This window comes from Lacerta agilis, chromosome 5, assembly GCF_009819535.1.
Source record: "Lacerta agilis isolate rLacAgi1 chromosome 5, rLacAgi1.pri, whole genome shotgun sequence".
In the NCBI taxonomy this organism is placed as follows: Eukaryota; Metazoa; Chordata; class Lepidosauria; order Squamata; family Lacertidae; genus Lacerta; species Lacerta agilis.
In genome coordinates this window covers 31,693,241-31,709,633 of record NC_046316.1, presented here as the reverse complement: position 1 = coordinate 31,709,633, position 16,393 = coordinate 31,693,241, and the positions used below count along the sequence as shown (strand labels likewise).

The 16,393-nt window shown below is 37.9% G+C and overlaps 1 protein-coding gene across 1 annotated transcript in view; it reads right to left on the bottom strand.

The window, feature by feature from the left end:
• Nucleotides 1-409: 409 nt before the first annotated feature.
• PTEN (phosphatase and tensin homolog) overlaps nt 410-16,393 on the bottom strand; it is a 47,839-nt gene continuing 31,855 nt past the window's right edge. Inside the window, exons 6-9 of the mRNA XM_033149188.1 lie at nt 10,118-10,259; nt 8,370-8,536; nt 4,598-4,825; nt 410-3,245 (exon numbers count right to left, since the gene is read on the bottom strand). Coding sequence (XP_033005079.1) covers nt 3,060-3,245; nt 4,598-4,825; nt 8,370-8,536; nt 10,118-10,259 — 723 coding nt within the window. The 3' untranslated portion in view covers nt 410-3,059. The remainder of the gene's footprint in view (nt 3,246-4,597; nt 4,826-8,369; nt 8,537-10,117; nt 10,260-16,393) is intronic.

Below are 16,393 nucleotides of genomic sequence, written 5' to 3'. Positions count from 1 at the left end.
GGTCTCAAACAGGTTTTTCTCATCCTTGCAACTACAGTACGAAAAGCAGCCATTGAGGATATGCTGTGTATTAACCTAGAACTTTATTATGTAATGCTTGAGCTTTACCCCACTAAGCTATGCCCTCTTTCATTCACCAGAAAAAAGAAGTTCACCATACTGAAGTTATTACAAAAGATTGAAAACTATAAAACCAAATTATGTAGTCATATTCATATTCCTACACTAGTCTAATCACAAACTGTCAAAACCTCACCAATTTTTCCCCCAATGAAATTTGGGTATACTTTTGAACATGTTCGTCTCCATTAAGCAATCCCCAGGCATTTAATCACATGTGCTTTTCATTATTTTACTGAAATGTAAGTGATTTTATTCCATGTGCTTCCATATAATAATACACCCAACACAGTGACAAGAATGAGACTTTAATCAGTTTTAAGTGGAGTTTTAACACTACGATAAAGGGCTGTTAAACACAATAACAAACGGACATCTGATTTGTATGAGACATTATCCTGTACATGTCATTTTCTTGTTTTGTGTATCCTCGGTGCATAGCATTACACACAGAGCCACTGTTGCACAGCACAATAGTATCTGAAGAGGCTGAATCAGAATAAGGCTGCTTAACAGACTTTTTTTCTTAGTGTATATATATATGTATATATATATAATATTCTATATGAAAACAGACTGAGAATTTTGAACTGGCGGAGTAAAGAGGCAGCTCTACCAAACATTGCAGTTAAAGCCTCCTTTTAGTGCACAGTTCCACCCCTTCCATCTGCATGCATGACACATTTTAACAGTATTTTAAAAAGGTAAACGAGGCACTTTGTGGCAACCACAGGCATCGTTAACATATTGCACGTTTGCTAGAATTTTAAACATGGAACTGCACACTGGCACCCCAAACTCTTTTTCCTTAAAGCTGAAAACAATTGATGCTGCATGTAAACATCCCTTCAGTTTACAATTTGTGCCACAGCATATAACCTTGGTGCTATTTTATACAACTGCCCTTTAACTACTGTGACAAACTATTTTTAATGGGGCTACAGATGATGAGGGATGGCACAGGGCCTAAGAGTAAGCTCCTGTCAAAGTGATGCCTTCAAGTAATTTCAGACATGTAAGCTGCTGCACATCCAAGAATTTAAGCACACAGTCCAGAAACTCAAGAAATTACCTACAAGAATGCATTTTCAAGCTAAATGATGAATACTGTCATAAATAAAGTTTTAATTAGGACTCAAACCTTTCAGTCATAGTAATTCTTGCCATGTTCTATGGGGATGGTAGCTGAAATAAAGTATAGGAGAGTATGCATAATATATATTATATATATATAATATATATATAATACCATTTTCCTTTTCCAATGACTATACCATAAAAACGTAAGCAAGGCTTCTCAGAACCACTGACACATTCAAAATCCAAACCCTCATTCAGACCTTCACATTCCAAAGGAAGAACAGTGCAAAAGGCCATTGAAATATTTCCAATCTGACCCTCCCATGTTACACAGTAGAACTGTACAAGACACCGAACACTGTCAACATCCAAACATTTTAAAGCACAAACTTTTTAGTTGGCTAATGTGGCTTTCAAATTGACTTAACATAAATCAGGCTCAACATAAGTTGCAGGAGAAAGTCAACGGTGACACGGTAGTCACCTCTCGCCAATAAGGTCCATCTATGGTATTGTAGAACTGGATCGAATCTGAGGAAATCTGAACATTAGCTTTGAAAAAAGTTTACGTAATAGATGAAAGCTATGATCCTGTGCAGTTACATGCAAGTTCCACTAAAAATAATATGAAGTTATAGGCACGCAACTACACAGATTAGAAAAGGGAGCAAATTTACCAGTGAATGTTGAAGCAGCATGCTGCCTCTTTGTTCGGTATTCAGCCTGAGTTCTGCCTTGACTAGTTACCATATATACCCTTGTTATCAATGCTAATGGACTAGGAAAAATGGATTATTCCAAATTCTTTTACTCAAATGGGACAATAATGAACAAGTTTAACTCCAATAAACCAATGGGATTTTACACCATGAAATTCGAAATAGCAGTTCCAAATGTTTGAAAGACAAGGATTTTTTTTATTTTCTTTTTTTAGAAAAAATATTACTTCAACATTTATCATCCACAGCTGGGGGCATGGCAACTGTAACACACAAACAACTGTGTAAGCCCATTTCTGGTAGACAGCCTCCACATTTGTATGGTTAAGTCATTGTTACGGTGTCTCACATGTAACCAAATTTTCATATCCCTTCATTTGTAGATCTTTTAAGATGCTGTAGAAGGTTCATTCCTGTACCCCTAATACAGAACCACTCCCTCTAGCTGCCTTTTCTAGCACCATTATGCTTTTAAAAAAAATAAAATGCACAAACAAGCAGTGACAGCGGCGATTCCTCAAATGTCCAGGATTTATTACTGTAGCATGCTAAAGAGGTGCATGTAAGTAAGCTGGAAATGGTACACAGTCCAGGGTCCAGCACAAAACAATCCTTTCTGAGCTTCTCTTTCCACTCTCCTACCCATATTACATGCATTTGAATGTAGTAAAACCCGTTACTTCTCCAAGCCAACTGCAGACTTCTCTGTTGCCACATAAGTGCAAAGAAAGGGGCAGGATGTGAACCTGTGTATTAGAAAGAGCTTTACAGCCACTTCAATTGGTGACAGAACACAAAAGGAAAATTCCCTACGTATACACATCAGATCTGTCTCCACTTTTATAAAACTGGAATCAAATGGGAAAGTGCCATCTTTGTGTTTTCCTAATTGAAGTTTAAATGTTCTCTTGACACGAAAAGGTATATACATAACATAGCTACGTAACCTTTTTTTTCAACTGGACAAGAAGTGTCAAGCCCAGAGACTTCATAGGGCAAAATGAGATTGGTCAGGAAAAGAACTGTTCCTACAACTGATAATTGTGACACAATGTCCTATTGCCATTTCAAAAGGTCCATAATTCAGTTTATTCAAGTTTTCTTCTTTGTGGTATTTTTTCCCAAATAAAAAAAAAAAATTCAGACTTTTGTAATTTGTGTATGCTGATCTTCGTCAAAAGGTTCATTCTCTGGATCAGAGTCAGTGGTGTCAGAATACCTATAATGATCAGGTTCATTATCACTAACATCCGGTGTTACTGAAGTTGAGCTGCTAGCCTCTGGATTTGATGGCTCTTCTACTGTTTTTGTGAAAAATAGCTTCACCTAGAAAAAAAAGAAAAGATATCAGTCCATATTTGCTTGGAAAAGAAGGAATAGGTTGCTCCCTGCATCTGCAGTTCTTTGTGTGGTGATCTGTGCACAGCACTGTTATGAACAAGAAATGTGAATGCAGAATATTATAGTAGTTGATATGATGTTTACAATTCATGTATGCTATAAAAAAAATCACAACCTAGGCATTAACACTAGACAGAAACCCAAATAGCAAGTACTTCATGTGATTAACTGGGAATCTTTAAGGCAGCAATAGCAATTTCAAGGCTTATTAGTATCTTACATTTTTCATTTCTTCTAGAGTGACTGATCCAATCTTCTATTAAAATGGCAAAGCCCCATATTTTTAGCTTCTTTGTAGTTATTCTAACAGTTATTCTACTCAGGATCTGGTCACTATCTACTCTATCAAAAGATTTTAGCAAGATCCTGGAAACCTTAAGAAAAGCCTAACAAAGTACTTATTAAATGTGTGCTTCTGAAATAGAATTGTAAAAGGAAGCTAATTTTTTCTTTCTCACATACTATAGTCCAAACATCAATTAACAGAATTCAGCTTGGGTTCTGCCAAAATCAGCTCTTGCTGTATTGGTATGCAGGTACGGATAACACAAATGAAAGAGGAAAACAAGTCAGTGTGATAGTAGTTTTAACATACAAATAAAATAGTTTAACACAAAATTCTCTTAAATTTGAACATCTTCCTATTATTGATAGTCAGAGGTAAGATTGCCAGAGTAATTCATACTCTAGTAACTCCCAGTTAGATTACTATAATATGCTTTACATAGGGGTGCCCTTGAAGATGACCCGGAAGCAGTGCAGTCTGCTGGAAATCTTATGACACTGATTCTGGAAGCTGCCACTTTCATTTTATATTTATTGGGCAGATGGATGTTATTTTTAAGTTGTGTTTTTGTACCATACCCTGGGATCACTTGTGATGAAGAGTGGGCTAAAATATTTTAAATAAATAAATTCATTGCTGGGTTGTCACACATTTACCCTTAAGGTATACAGTGGAACCTCGGGTTACGAACCATCCTCCTTACGAACGCATCGGGTTAACGAGCTCCGCTAACCTGGAAGTAGATGCTCCTGGTTGTGAACTTTGCTCTGGGATGCGAGCGGGAGTCGCATGGCAGCAGCGGGAAGCCCCATTAGCAAAAGCGTGCCTCATGTTAAAAACGGTTTCGGGTTAAGAAGGGACCTCCGGAATGAATTAAGTTCGTAACCGGAGGTACCACTGTACAATAAGACCCCGGATTTACTATGCATGGCATACTTTCAATCTCTCAGAGTACACTTCAAGTTTCTTTGATGCCTTTGAATATACCTACCTTAAAGTTTGGAGAAAAGTAACGATTTGCCTTGTCTTTATTTGCCTTGTCCAAATCATTTTTTGTTAGTGTAAGTATTAGATATTCCTTATCATTATCTGAACGCTCTGTACTGAAAATTCCATCAAGTTCCTGATCTCCAAGAAGACTTCCATTTTCTACTTTGTCAGAATTTTCTTCTGGTCCTGGTATGAAGAATGTATTTACCCAGAAATGAAACATTTTGTCCTAGAGGGAAAAAAGAAAAAACTTAAACATAGCACAATATGAATATATTCTATTGAAATTTGGCTGCACAAATACATACACAGATACACAAGAAGTTTTATTGTGGGGAGTGTTTTCCCCATCTTCATTTCTGCACTGACACATATACCTCCACCGCCCTCCTTTCTGGTAGAGCTGCCCCAATGCCTAGCATGATTATTCATTAAAATTTTGTTGAGTGTTTAATTTCAAAAACCCTTTCTCCTCTTTTTTACCACTTGAAAATCAACTGCAATAATAAGTAGCTTTCTAACTGGCACAAAGACCAGATGATCAGTGCTGCATATAAGGCCTTCTCTGAGAAGAGGGTAGATGACACAATGGATATGAAAAATTGGGGAGGTTACCCCTAATTCCAATCTTGGGGAGAAGGCTGTATGTGTTAAAATTCGCTGCATGTTCTTCCCACTCTGAATTTATGTATGCCTGTATACACAGTTGTTACATCCTGAAATCTGGTCAACCTAAATCATGAGATGAAACATGTGAATTAGGAGCATGCTGTACCCCTAACTGTAACTACCATGGCAAGAATTTTAACACAACCCCACCCCATCTCAGTTCAACTCTTTATTGGCCTGGGGAACTGAACTTTTTCTTTCTCTTCTCCCCCACTTCCTTAAAAATTGAGAAGTGGCTTGACATATTTCAGGAGTAATTATAAGCTGAACTTGTGGTGTTTGCAATGAGGACTCATCCATTCTCAGCTTCCCTCATTTTTCTAGCAGAAGGTAAGCTTTATATCCACTTCATCCAAGTGCTGGTACATAGTTTACTGGTACAGCATCACAGCAGTGTTACTGGAGAAGCAGGAAGAGACAGATCTTCCTATGCTACTGCTGCAGCAGCCACCACCGTCAAGTGAATGGATAGGTGCAGAAAAAGTTTTGGACGGCAGTTGGAAGGGAAGGAGGAAGATTTGAGTTCTTCTCTCACTCATATTCAACCATGAACTAAAAAAGAATGCAGTGACTGTAATGCTCAACCTCTTATTAAAAAGTGAGCACTATAAACCAGGGTTCATAATCCAGGCCTGGAGGTTACAAGTTTTGGCAGCATCAGATGCAATTCATTAGAGGCATTTCCAACAATTAAGGATCAAGTCAACTAAGTACCACCACTTTGTACAAGTACAATTAAAACAGGCCTAGTACAAAACAAAATAAGTCATTCACAACCTCTGATCTGTATGTCTACTGATGTCAAACATCCATGAAAGTCTGTATGGTAGATTAGACACTGCTAGTGGTAGCTGCAATTGGTAAGAAACGAAAGTACCCATTAACCGAGGACTAAAATTAACCATAATAGGGATACTGAAATTATCCATTGCTACAGTCAAATTCCCTTCAAGAAATGTTTTCCATGATATACTTCCTGTAAGAAATTGTTTGTTTTCTCAAATGTATATTCTGCCTTTTAGGTTGCAAAAGGAGAGAACCTGCTTTTCATCAGTGCAAGGAAAGCATAACAAGTTGCCATATTAAAGAAACATTGTTTCTATAAGGAGTAATTCTGCTGTTACAGTAATGTTAAAGTAGATAAAGAACAAGAGATGCTGTTTGGACTAAGTGTGTTGCCTTACACTCCACTAGAAAGCTATTGCCATCCCGTCCCCCCAAAAAAGGTCTGTGCTGATTGTTTTATAGTTCTATCCTGAAATGATCATAGAAAAAACAGAAATGATTCTACACTTCTATATTTACTTTTCTGGTCTGGGGATTTTATGAAAAGGCTGCTAAACGGAGCAGCTACTCAACCTACAACTGCTCAATAAATTGTATCTGCAAGATTTATAAGACTTTTGTACTGCTATTGTATATATACAACGTAATCATGTACGCAAGAAAGCAGATTACATTCCAAGTAGTTATATGTGATAGTCAGGATCATAAACTTCTAACGTCTTAAATGCACACTCATCTGTGCTTTCAGGGCATAAAGCCAGGTACGTCCACAAAACTCTAAAGGCAGACCGACATAACTAGATTCCAGAATTATTTAGGAACTATTGATTTGGATAACTGTTGATGATCTGGGTGAAATATGTTGGCTGCAACCATATCTCATTATTACAGTGGCAGAGGACACTCTGGTATATGGGATACAAGAAGTTGCTAAAAATAGGAATGAAACTTACTAGAAATGCAAATTGTATTCCATTTGTGCTGAAGCCAATTATAGCAACATCTTTTTTAAAAAAAAATTCTCATCATGCAAAAACCAGCAGCAAATAAAGCTTCCTTTGCAGGTGGTATGACTCTATCAAAGCACAGTTCAAAAGTGCTCCCAATGACCTAGCACAACTGGGCTGCTTCCATCCCAGAACACGTTCTGTTAATGCAATACACCTGAAGCCAGTTCGAAAACAAAAGTTACTTTTGTTCAAAGCAGCTCAATTAGCACAGGCTGAAAAAGCCAGTTGAGCCAACTTTGTCCTATGAAATAATGTTCAGTGTTTTTGCTCATTTCTATTAAGAAATCCTGACTGGTAGTTAGAAAAACTAACTACCAACCGGTCAGCTTGACATCAATACTAGGAAAGGTCCTAGAACAAATAATTAAATGGTCAGTCTGTGAGCACTTAGAAAAGAATGCTGTGATTACTAAGACCCAGCATCAGTTTCTCAGAAACAAGTCATGCCAGACAAATCTCATTATTATTATTATTGTTATTATTATTATTAATTATAAAGTTACAAGCTAGGTGGATCAGGGGAACACTGTGGATGTAGTGTATCTTGATTTCAGTAAGGCTTTTAACAAAGTCCCTTACGAGATTATTGTAGAGAAGCTGGTTAAACTGCAGTATCTCATGCAAATATCCTCTGACTTGTTTGGGCTTCAGCCCTGCAATCTCATTTATCACAAAAGGTTGCCAAGATGATAACAGCAAAAGAAGTTAAGACTATACCAACATGTTCCCTTTTATGCTAAGATTAGACCTATCCTATTCTACTTCTTTACACATTAAATAGGGCAAACATTTGAGCAGCAGGCTGCCATAATATTTGATTTGACCCTCAGACTTGAAGCACTTGTGGGTCCACTGCAGCATTTGGAAACATTTAACCACCTAATTAGCAAGTTGCCATTCTTTCTGATTTGGGCTCAACAACCACCATTCATGAATATATAAGCTAAAGACTTCAGCAACTGATGGTTTGGAAACTTCAGATAGTGCAAAATGTGGTAGTCCACATCTCTAAGGTAAAGTCATGGAAAACAAAGCAGAAATCAGTCATCTGCACTGACTTCCTACAACATTTGATATAATACTAAGTGGGCAGATGGCATATATACATTGTCCCTTTTCACACAATATCCAGAAGCAATGACAAGAAAAGCATAAGTGAGTCATATCTCCTTCCTTATCACTTTGGTAGAATGCCTAAAGCCACCAATAGCAAACTGAACTGAAGAGCTGCTGGATTTAGAACCAGTAAGGAATTGGGGGGGGGGGGTTTGTTGGAATCAGTATTTTCTCAGATTAAAACAAACACACCTTTTTCAACATCTTGTTTTGCTTATGGAAGAATTCCACCTTGATATCACCACACACTGGCAATGGCTGAGGGAATTCGAAGTACATGTATTTGTCTTCACGTTTTGGGGGTCCTGAAGAGGAGGTGAATATCTTTACCTTAAGTTGGTAGACCACAAACTGAGGATCTGCATGATAAAAATAGCCAAGCAGTTTAAAATTAATTTAAAGTCCAGAATTATAAAGACACTTACCTGAAGCAAGTATTTTTAAAGCATTTGAGTCATGACTATCAATATGAATGTTGTTATACTAAGCGGTCAACCATTTCCAAGTTAAGTCTGTTGTGAACAGTGACATTTTCAATACATATATCAATCTAGCACTGGATTACTTAAGAGCCTTATATAGAAGAATGTTTACATGGTGAGCCTCAACTAGAACGCAAGTGACTAGCAATTTAATCAGCTCAATTAGCTAGAACACTGCTAGCCAACCAAGGAGCAGAACTACTCAACAGAACCACAGATTTAACATAATGGCCTGGTTTGCATAATGGCAAGCCAAGCTATGGCTTACTGGGACTATGTGAAGGCCAAACTGGTTTGTTCACTTCAGACTCATAGCAGCAAAGTATTGTTAAGAATCAGTTATGCTTTTCTAAACTGGGAAGAAAGTTTGTTCTATATACTTGATCGCATACAAGTTTTAATTAATGCAAACAGTTAATATATTAGATTGAAATAAATTAAGCTCTTGTGAAATTGTCAAATTACATGTGTAAAGATACTGAATCTCTTAAAAATTAGGTATTCTTGCTGCCAAGTATCCATGTGGCAGGAGAGCTCATTCCTTTCCCCCTTCTAACACAGCTTGTGCTTACTGAGGACAGAGTTTAACTATAAGCCATGGGTCAGATGACAATCCTGGTTTGGTGCAGCAGCAAAAAGGTCCAGGGAGTAACAAAACAGCTGCAAGCTTCTCTCTTGAAAGCCCATCTTCTCACCTCTAAAGCTACTCACCAATTATGTATACTATCATATGATGTTAAGTTTTGTTGTTGTTTTTTAAACCCAGAAAATACAGTAATGAGAATTTATGGCTTGAACTAAAGGCTAGTATGGAAAGGTCTTACCTTGCCTGTCCAAGAATTTGAGCAAAAGCAAAATAAGCTTGCTGACCAAGACAACAATCCTATGCATACATATGTGGGAATAAGCTCTACTCAACTCATTGGTACTTATTTTCGAGCAGCTTAAACATGCATAGGATTATGCTGTGTGCCTCTTACATGGAATGTAGAGTGGGAATTTCATAATTCATTCTGAATTACAAACTAAACTAGAAAGGAGAAGCGACAGAAAAAAAAACATGTAATGAAGCATTTAGGAGAACAAATGAATATTCCAGCCAATTTCTTTAGCAGGCTGGGAGGGAAGAGAGAAAATGGAATTCAACATAGTACTAATACGATGGTTCCATCTACACAAGCATTTTTACTTGTCAGACAAATGGCCTCCCCTCTCCTCCCATGTGCTGTTTTAGGGGTCTCCTGACCCTCCAGAGAGGATCTGAGGGAGGCGCAGCTAGTATGAGTCCTTACACTAGCTGCCACTGTGCACCAGGCTAGTTGACTCTGACCCTTAGTCTACAGACATGGCTAACTCTGCCAATATTAAAGTGGTTATGAAAGTAGAGCAACAGTGAACAGATGTAAATACAAATATTAGAAGACATCTCACAGTAGAAATGTTTAAAAAGATACTTACTGCAAGTGCCGCCACTAAACATCGGAATAGTTTCAAACATCATCTTATGAAACAGAAGGGCCACTGGTCTGTAATCCAGATGATTCTTTAACAGGTAGCTATAGTAATATACATAGCGCCTCTGACTGGGAATAGTTACTCCCTAAATAAATAAAAAATTATCTATAAGATCAAGAATGCTAATCATGTATGCCATTTTTCTTGACTTTCATAAATTAATTTCTGAATATGAATCTGATCTCTCAATTAATTCCTATGCTCCTTAATATGTACACTTCAAAGCCAGTATGATGGCACTTGAACATTGGCAAGCCTGTAGCATGTTATAAAATTAAATGTCACCAAAAAGAAAAGAAAAAAGCTATCAGTCCATGCTTTTCCGTTAACTCTTGGAATGGTTTTCTATGTATATTCAATGTTTCTTGAACTTCTTCTTTTATAACAGTTTAATTCCATATTCTGTCACTCACTCCTATGATGCTGCATAGAAGACTGGTTGCATACAATGGCTAGTTTTTATTATTATTAAAGATTTTCTTGGTTTACAAAAGTACATGTCTCGTCTCTTTTTTCAAGTTATACAGTCTTTTCTACAGATCATTTACCTTTGTTATATGAGACATTAATGTTGAGTGCAGTATAAGGTCAGGAAGAAGAGTGGGGAAAGGAGGGGTGGTGGTGAAATTTATATTTTTTACAGTGTATGTATGGGGTTTTGTGTCCGCATCAACCAGATAGGTTATCTTTCTATTCACTTGTTACTTTTCCTTGGTAGTGAGAGGGTTTGGGGGCCCAGGGTGTGGATGGTTGTCTGTGATTAGTTGCAATGGGGTGTGTTTGCATGGGGGGGGGGGTCTTGCTGGGTCAAGTAAGCCAGGTTGATTTGTATGCTGTTGGTGGGTTCTTGTTGTCTTGTTGGGCTGTGTATGTGATGAAGTGAAGCCATATTGGGGTGAAGGCACCCTCTTCTATTTGTTCCTGTGTCAGTTCCAGTTTATTGGTTAGCTTTTCTAGCAAGGCTATTTCCCATACGATTTGGTACCACTGGTCCATGTTCACCCCAACAGGTCTCTCCTTTGTCTGGCTATGAGGCTTCTGGCTGCTGAGAGTAGGTGGGTTTAAGCTCTGTATAATGTGACTGGTCATTATGATCTTGTAAGGTGTTCAGTAGTGCCAGTTCTGGGTTGAGTTCTAATACCGGTTTAGTTATTTGGCACATTTCTTGTAGGACTGTTGTCCAGAAGAGTTGGATTTGGGGGCATTCCCACCACATGTGGAGGTATGTGCCTATGGAGATGCAACCTCTCCAACATTTTGGTGAGGTTCCTGGGCGTATCAGCACCAGTTTCCATAGTGTTAAGTACCACCTGTAGATGAGTTTCAGGGTAAGTTCCCTTCTTTTGGCTGAGATGGACTAAAAGGGAGATTTAGACCACATTCTAGTCCATTGGGTGGGGTTAATTAAATAGTGGATTATCCAGGTCCTGTCTTCCATTGCAGCAAAGTTACATGCAAAAATACATAAGTAGTTCATTATAAGAAGTAGAAATATAAGAAAAAATGGGCAGAAGGGGAAATTTCAGCTGGCCCTGTAGTTCTGTTATTTTAAATGGTAGCAGGAAGTTTCCACAGAAAGCATCAAGATAACACTAATTTATTCTACTAGATTCCACTGATCTTCTGTTTTCTCTCCTTTACCATGTAGAAAAATACTAATACAGAAGATTAAGTTCCAGTTCAGTTGTTCAAAATAGACTACACACCACCAACTATCACTAGTCATCATGCTCCTGTTATTGTATGGAAATAAGTACCAGTCCTTAAAACAAATAAAAGTGCAGTCAACTGCTTTAGTCATGGAAATCACAGCTGAGCTGTCATGATTTATCTGAATATAGGCCTAAATTCATATATATTCCACACAGAGGATAGGATGGATTATTTGTACAGGTCCAATTCTGATCACGAGAGTTGAAAGTTATAGTAAAACCACTCTGCTTTTCCTCTGCAAACCAATACTGAGAATCGTACAACTGTTTTCAAAACCAAGAATGTACATTATTTTTCCATTCTGCACTATACTTTGATCTGCATGCATATGAAAGTATCTGCATTGTAAGTTATGAAGGCTTTTTCTTCTATAATGAAGCAACTATTTTTCAGAATTTTCTATTTACAGACATGTTCTTTTCCAGTTTCTAAACACACCAATCATTTTTCAGAAGTTTGGAATATAGCTAAATATATTAATGACCAAACTTCGGAGCACATACACAATATTTTGGTATACTGAAAACAATTTATTTTAAACCAGGGGTAGTTCTCTGTATCTATGCCATATGTTCAATACTGTAAATTTACATGCTACAACTCAGAACAAATGTTGATGCTATTAAGCCCAAAAGGAAACAAGGTATTTATTGAGATTAGAAACTAGAAAATCATGTTGGTTGGTTGTTGGTTAGTTTTTAAATGATTTTTATTAAATTTTCTGTTTTACAATTTCAAATACTCATTTTACATCCTTAAGATATCAATGACTTCCGTTCTTCTCTTTCCATGGTTCATTTTACATATCTTAAATCCCCGCATATTTTACAAAAACTATACCAATAAGTATTCCACTATTGTATCCATCAAAACCTATTTACACTGTTGAATTTATCTTAATGCTGCCAGTGTTTTCAGATGTACACAATTATTTTACATATATTCAATAAACGTTTTTCAAAACCTTTAGAAAATCATTTCAACCTTAACCAGTGCAGAGCATCAATACATTCAGGTTTAGTTACTTAAGGTGTTCAGAATCACTCTTGCCAAACTGCATCCAAATAAAACAAAAATCACTGGAAAATTTCTCTCATTAATTTTCACAGTTCGTAACGTTTATATTTTCTACCACAGTTTACCATGGGGGTGGGGTGGGGACACTGCTCCTCCAGATTCTTCTTCACACATAACTGATTTCTTTTTCAAGCTGCAAGTCCCCAAACATAAATGCAACACTAAAACTTCAGACAAAAAAACAAACAAACCTCAAGCTAGAATGTTGAACCAAGGATATCACCTGTAGAAAACCACTAAAGAGCAGTACATTAATGTACTAAAAATGACAAGTCAACTCTGATAACACTAACTTAATCATTGACTTCTGAGGGTATACACACAATCCAACTCCAGCAAGGTTCCCTCAATTCTGCATTCCAAATGAAGAGAAAAATATTGATACCTGTAACATTCAGAGATTTTCCATTTGTTCTGATGTTCAGCCTACTAAAGCAAGATTCATTCTGAACCTTTTTAGACCCTTTAAAAAGCAGCTCAATTCTGCAAAAACCTCAAGGCTCCAAGCAAAACACTGTATTTACAATAAATTCCTTATGTCACAATACCAAATACATAGATATCACACACACCCTCCCCTCCCATGAGCAAGATCAACAGGAAATGTATTGAACTAGCACTACAGAGAACAGGGACCAGAGTGAAAGCATAAAAATGTTACTGGACCCCATGTGAAAAGAAATAGTTACAAAGCTCAGAGCTACCAGGGGATGGGGAGGTAGAGAGAATTAAAGAGCTTCCAGGTACGCATCCCATTAAGAAAGGTAGCTTGGAGGATTAACCCTGTTATCCACTGAAATAAATTGCAGTGGAGAAGCCAGTATTCTTCATAGGCTGCAATGCTGTGGAAGAAGAGAAAGTTATAGAACTCCAGTTATCTCCTGACGCCCTTGTCTGCTCAGAGATCATGGATAATTAAATATGGCTCCTTGGATTTTATGCTAGTGCAATTAATATAAGACTTTGTACAAGAACACTAGCATTATGATGCCTCATGTTTTTCAAGGTGAATCTGAATAGGGTTACTGCTTTTCCACCTCTCAGCAGCTCTATAAAGATTGATATACTATGACGATCAAGCACTGCTATTTCACACACCAGACCATGCCCCAACCAGCCTAGGTCTCTCAACTTGCTAATGGAAAGTAACCATGTCCAAATAATACCAAATTGATACAAGAAGCAATCATGCAAGTTCTGTACTCTAAGAACAAAGTACTGCAGCACCCAAACTTCAAAGATGCTTACAACTCTCTGTACTGATCAGATACAGTAGAAGAAGAAGAAGAGGAGGAGTTTGGATTTGATATCCCGCTTTATCACTACCCCAAGGAGTCTCAAAGCGGCTAACATTCTCCTTTCCTTTCCTCCCCCACAACAAACACTCTGAGGTGAGTGGGGCTGAGACACTTCAGAGAAGTGTGACTAGCCCAAGGTCACCCAGCAGCTGCATGTGGAGGAGTGGAGACACGAACCCGGTTCCCCAGATTGCGAGTCTACCGCTCTTAACCACTACACCACACAGGCAGGTCTATCAAGATGCAAAAATAACAAGTGGAAAGATATTTCAGATATAAGCAATTAGGCATGTTAGTGGCACAAGCATTTTTGGATGTTAAAATTGAGCTCATATCCCTAACAGTAGGAACATATGCTAGTTTCCAAACTCTACAGTACTTACAATCAAATGTGTTAAGTTTTGCCATTGCTGTAAGCAATAAAGAGGGAGTGAAATTTAAGGGAGGATCTGATTCTATCAATATTGATGGCTAAAACTTTCTGCAAGTTCAAGCACAACAGCATGTTCTTCCCCAGAAACCTTAGAGAAGGAAAAATGTTGTGAGTAACTGTTGCTGGAAATCATGAAATTGGTGGATTAAAAGCAGGTAAGAGTTAACATACAAAGCTGACAATTCACTAATAGGACTGGCTGGAGCAAGTGCCAAAGCAACAATATTGTAGCGTCACAACTTGTACCCTATCTTAACTATTGGTTCCAAGAGTTTACTTATGACTGATGGAAGAACAAACTCCAGGTGTGGTGGTACTCAAATTAAATATGCCAAGAAAGTGTTTCACTATGGCATATCAACCACAGCATATTGTCCAGAGGCAAACGGGAAGCCCAACAAGCCAGTGCATGTACTTTGATCAAAGATCAAGATGATTCACTACTAAGTTCTATACATAGATGCACCCTAGGACGAAAATAATCAAGAAATCCAGAGAGAGAGAGCAGTTTGCACTTAGATAAGCAAACTTTGTGGGTGGAAAGTTTTCAAGCATTAATAAGTATAATATCCACACTCCCCTCCACCAAACATGAAAGGTGGAGAAATAAGAAGTGAGAGGAGAGGTGTATTGAAGATAATGGACTTGAAAGAGAAAGTGCTTAACTGCAATGGTTACATGACATGACCAAAGAGGTGATGTAGGTGAAGCCAATAAGGTCACATGGGCGGGGCCAAGTTGTTTGGTTTTATCCCATCCTCTCTTGCAAAGGTGTGGACACTGAAGTATTGCAGTTCCAAAACAAACTGAAAAGTGTCCAACCTTAATTTAGAAGGGGTCCCTGCTGTCACAATTTCTAGTGTGTGTTAATGTCACAATAACCATACATTGCTCAGAAGTAAACCCACTAAATTTCATGGGGATGGCTCCCAGATAGGACCAGAGCCTGAACTGTTTAAAGGTGCCAAACTGAACTGCTAAAAAAGGTCACACCCTAAACTTTCAGCCCTACTGATAATATAATCCCCATCCCATCCCAACTTCTTTGCCTTTCCAGAACATGGAAGGATAATAAATGGACTAGGATGTAGGAGACCAGCATTAAAATCACCACACAACTATGAAGCTCCCTGGGTGACCTTGGGCTGCTCACTATCAGCCTATGTCTCAGTCATAAGGATAACACGTGGAGGAGGAGAATCATAAATTCCAACATAAGTTCCTGATAGGACAGAAATAAAGTTCTTTTTATTGGAGGAGATGTCTTCAAAGAAGAAATTACAAACTCAATGCCACCAACAAAATGTTCCCTTATCAGCAAAAAGCAGGCTTAGAAAAAATCATGTAACAAAAGCCTTCTCAGGGCCATGGATGCATCAGAATTAGGACCAGGAGAACAGCACTAAGTAGTCCAAGTATGACTATGTATGTATACACCCATCTAACAGAACTTTACATGAACAAAAGGAAACCATGCTCACTTGTTTTAATTGGTTCAATGCAGAACACCAGATCATGGGAAAGAACAACAGAATCTACCACCCAGCCCAAGCCATTTCTATGGGAGTGTGTTGCTGAAGGTGGAGTGGGACCAGTGGGACCTGCTGGTAGTGATTATTTTGAATGGCTAAGCAGAGATGGGCAGAAGCATATAGGAAGCATGTCAGTCAGTAGAAATGTATTAATGACTGTGGGTCA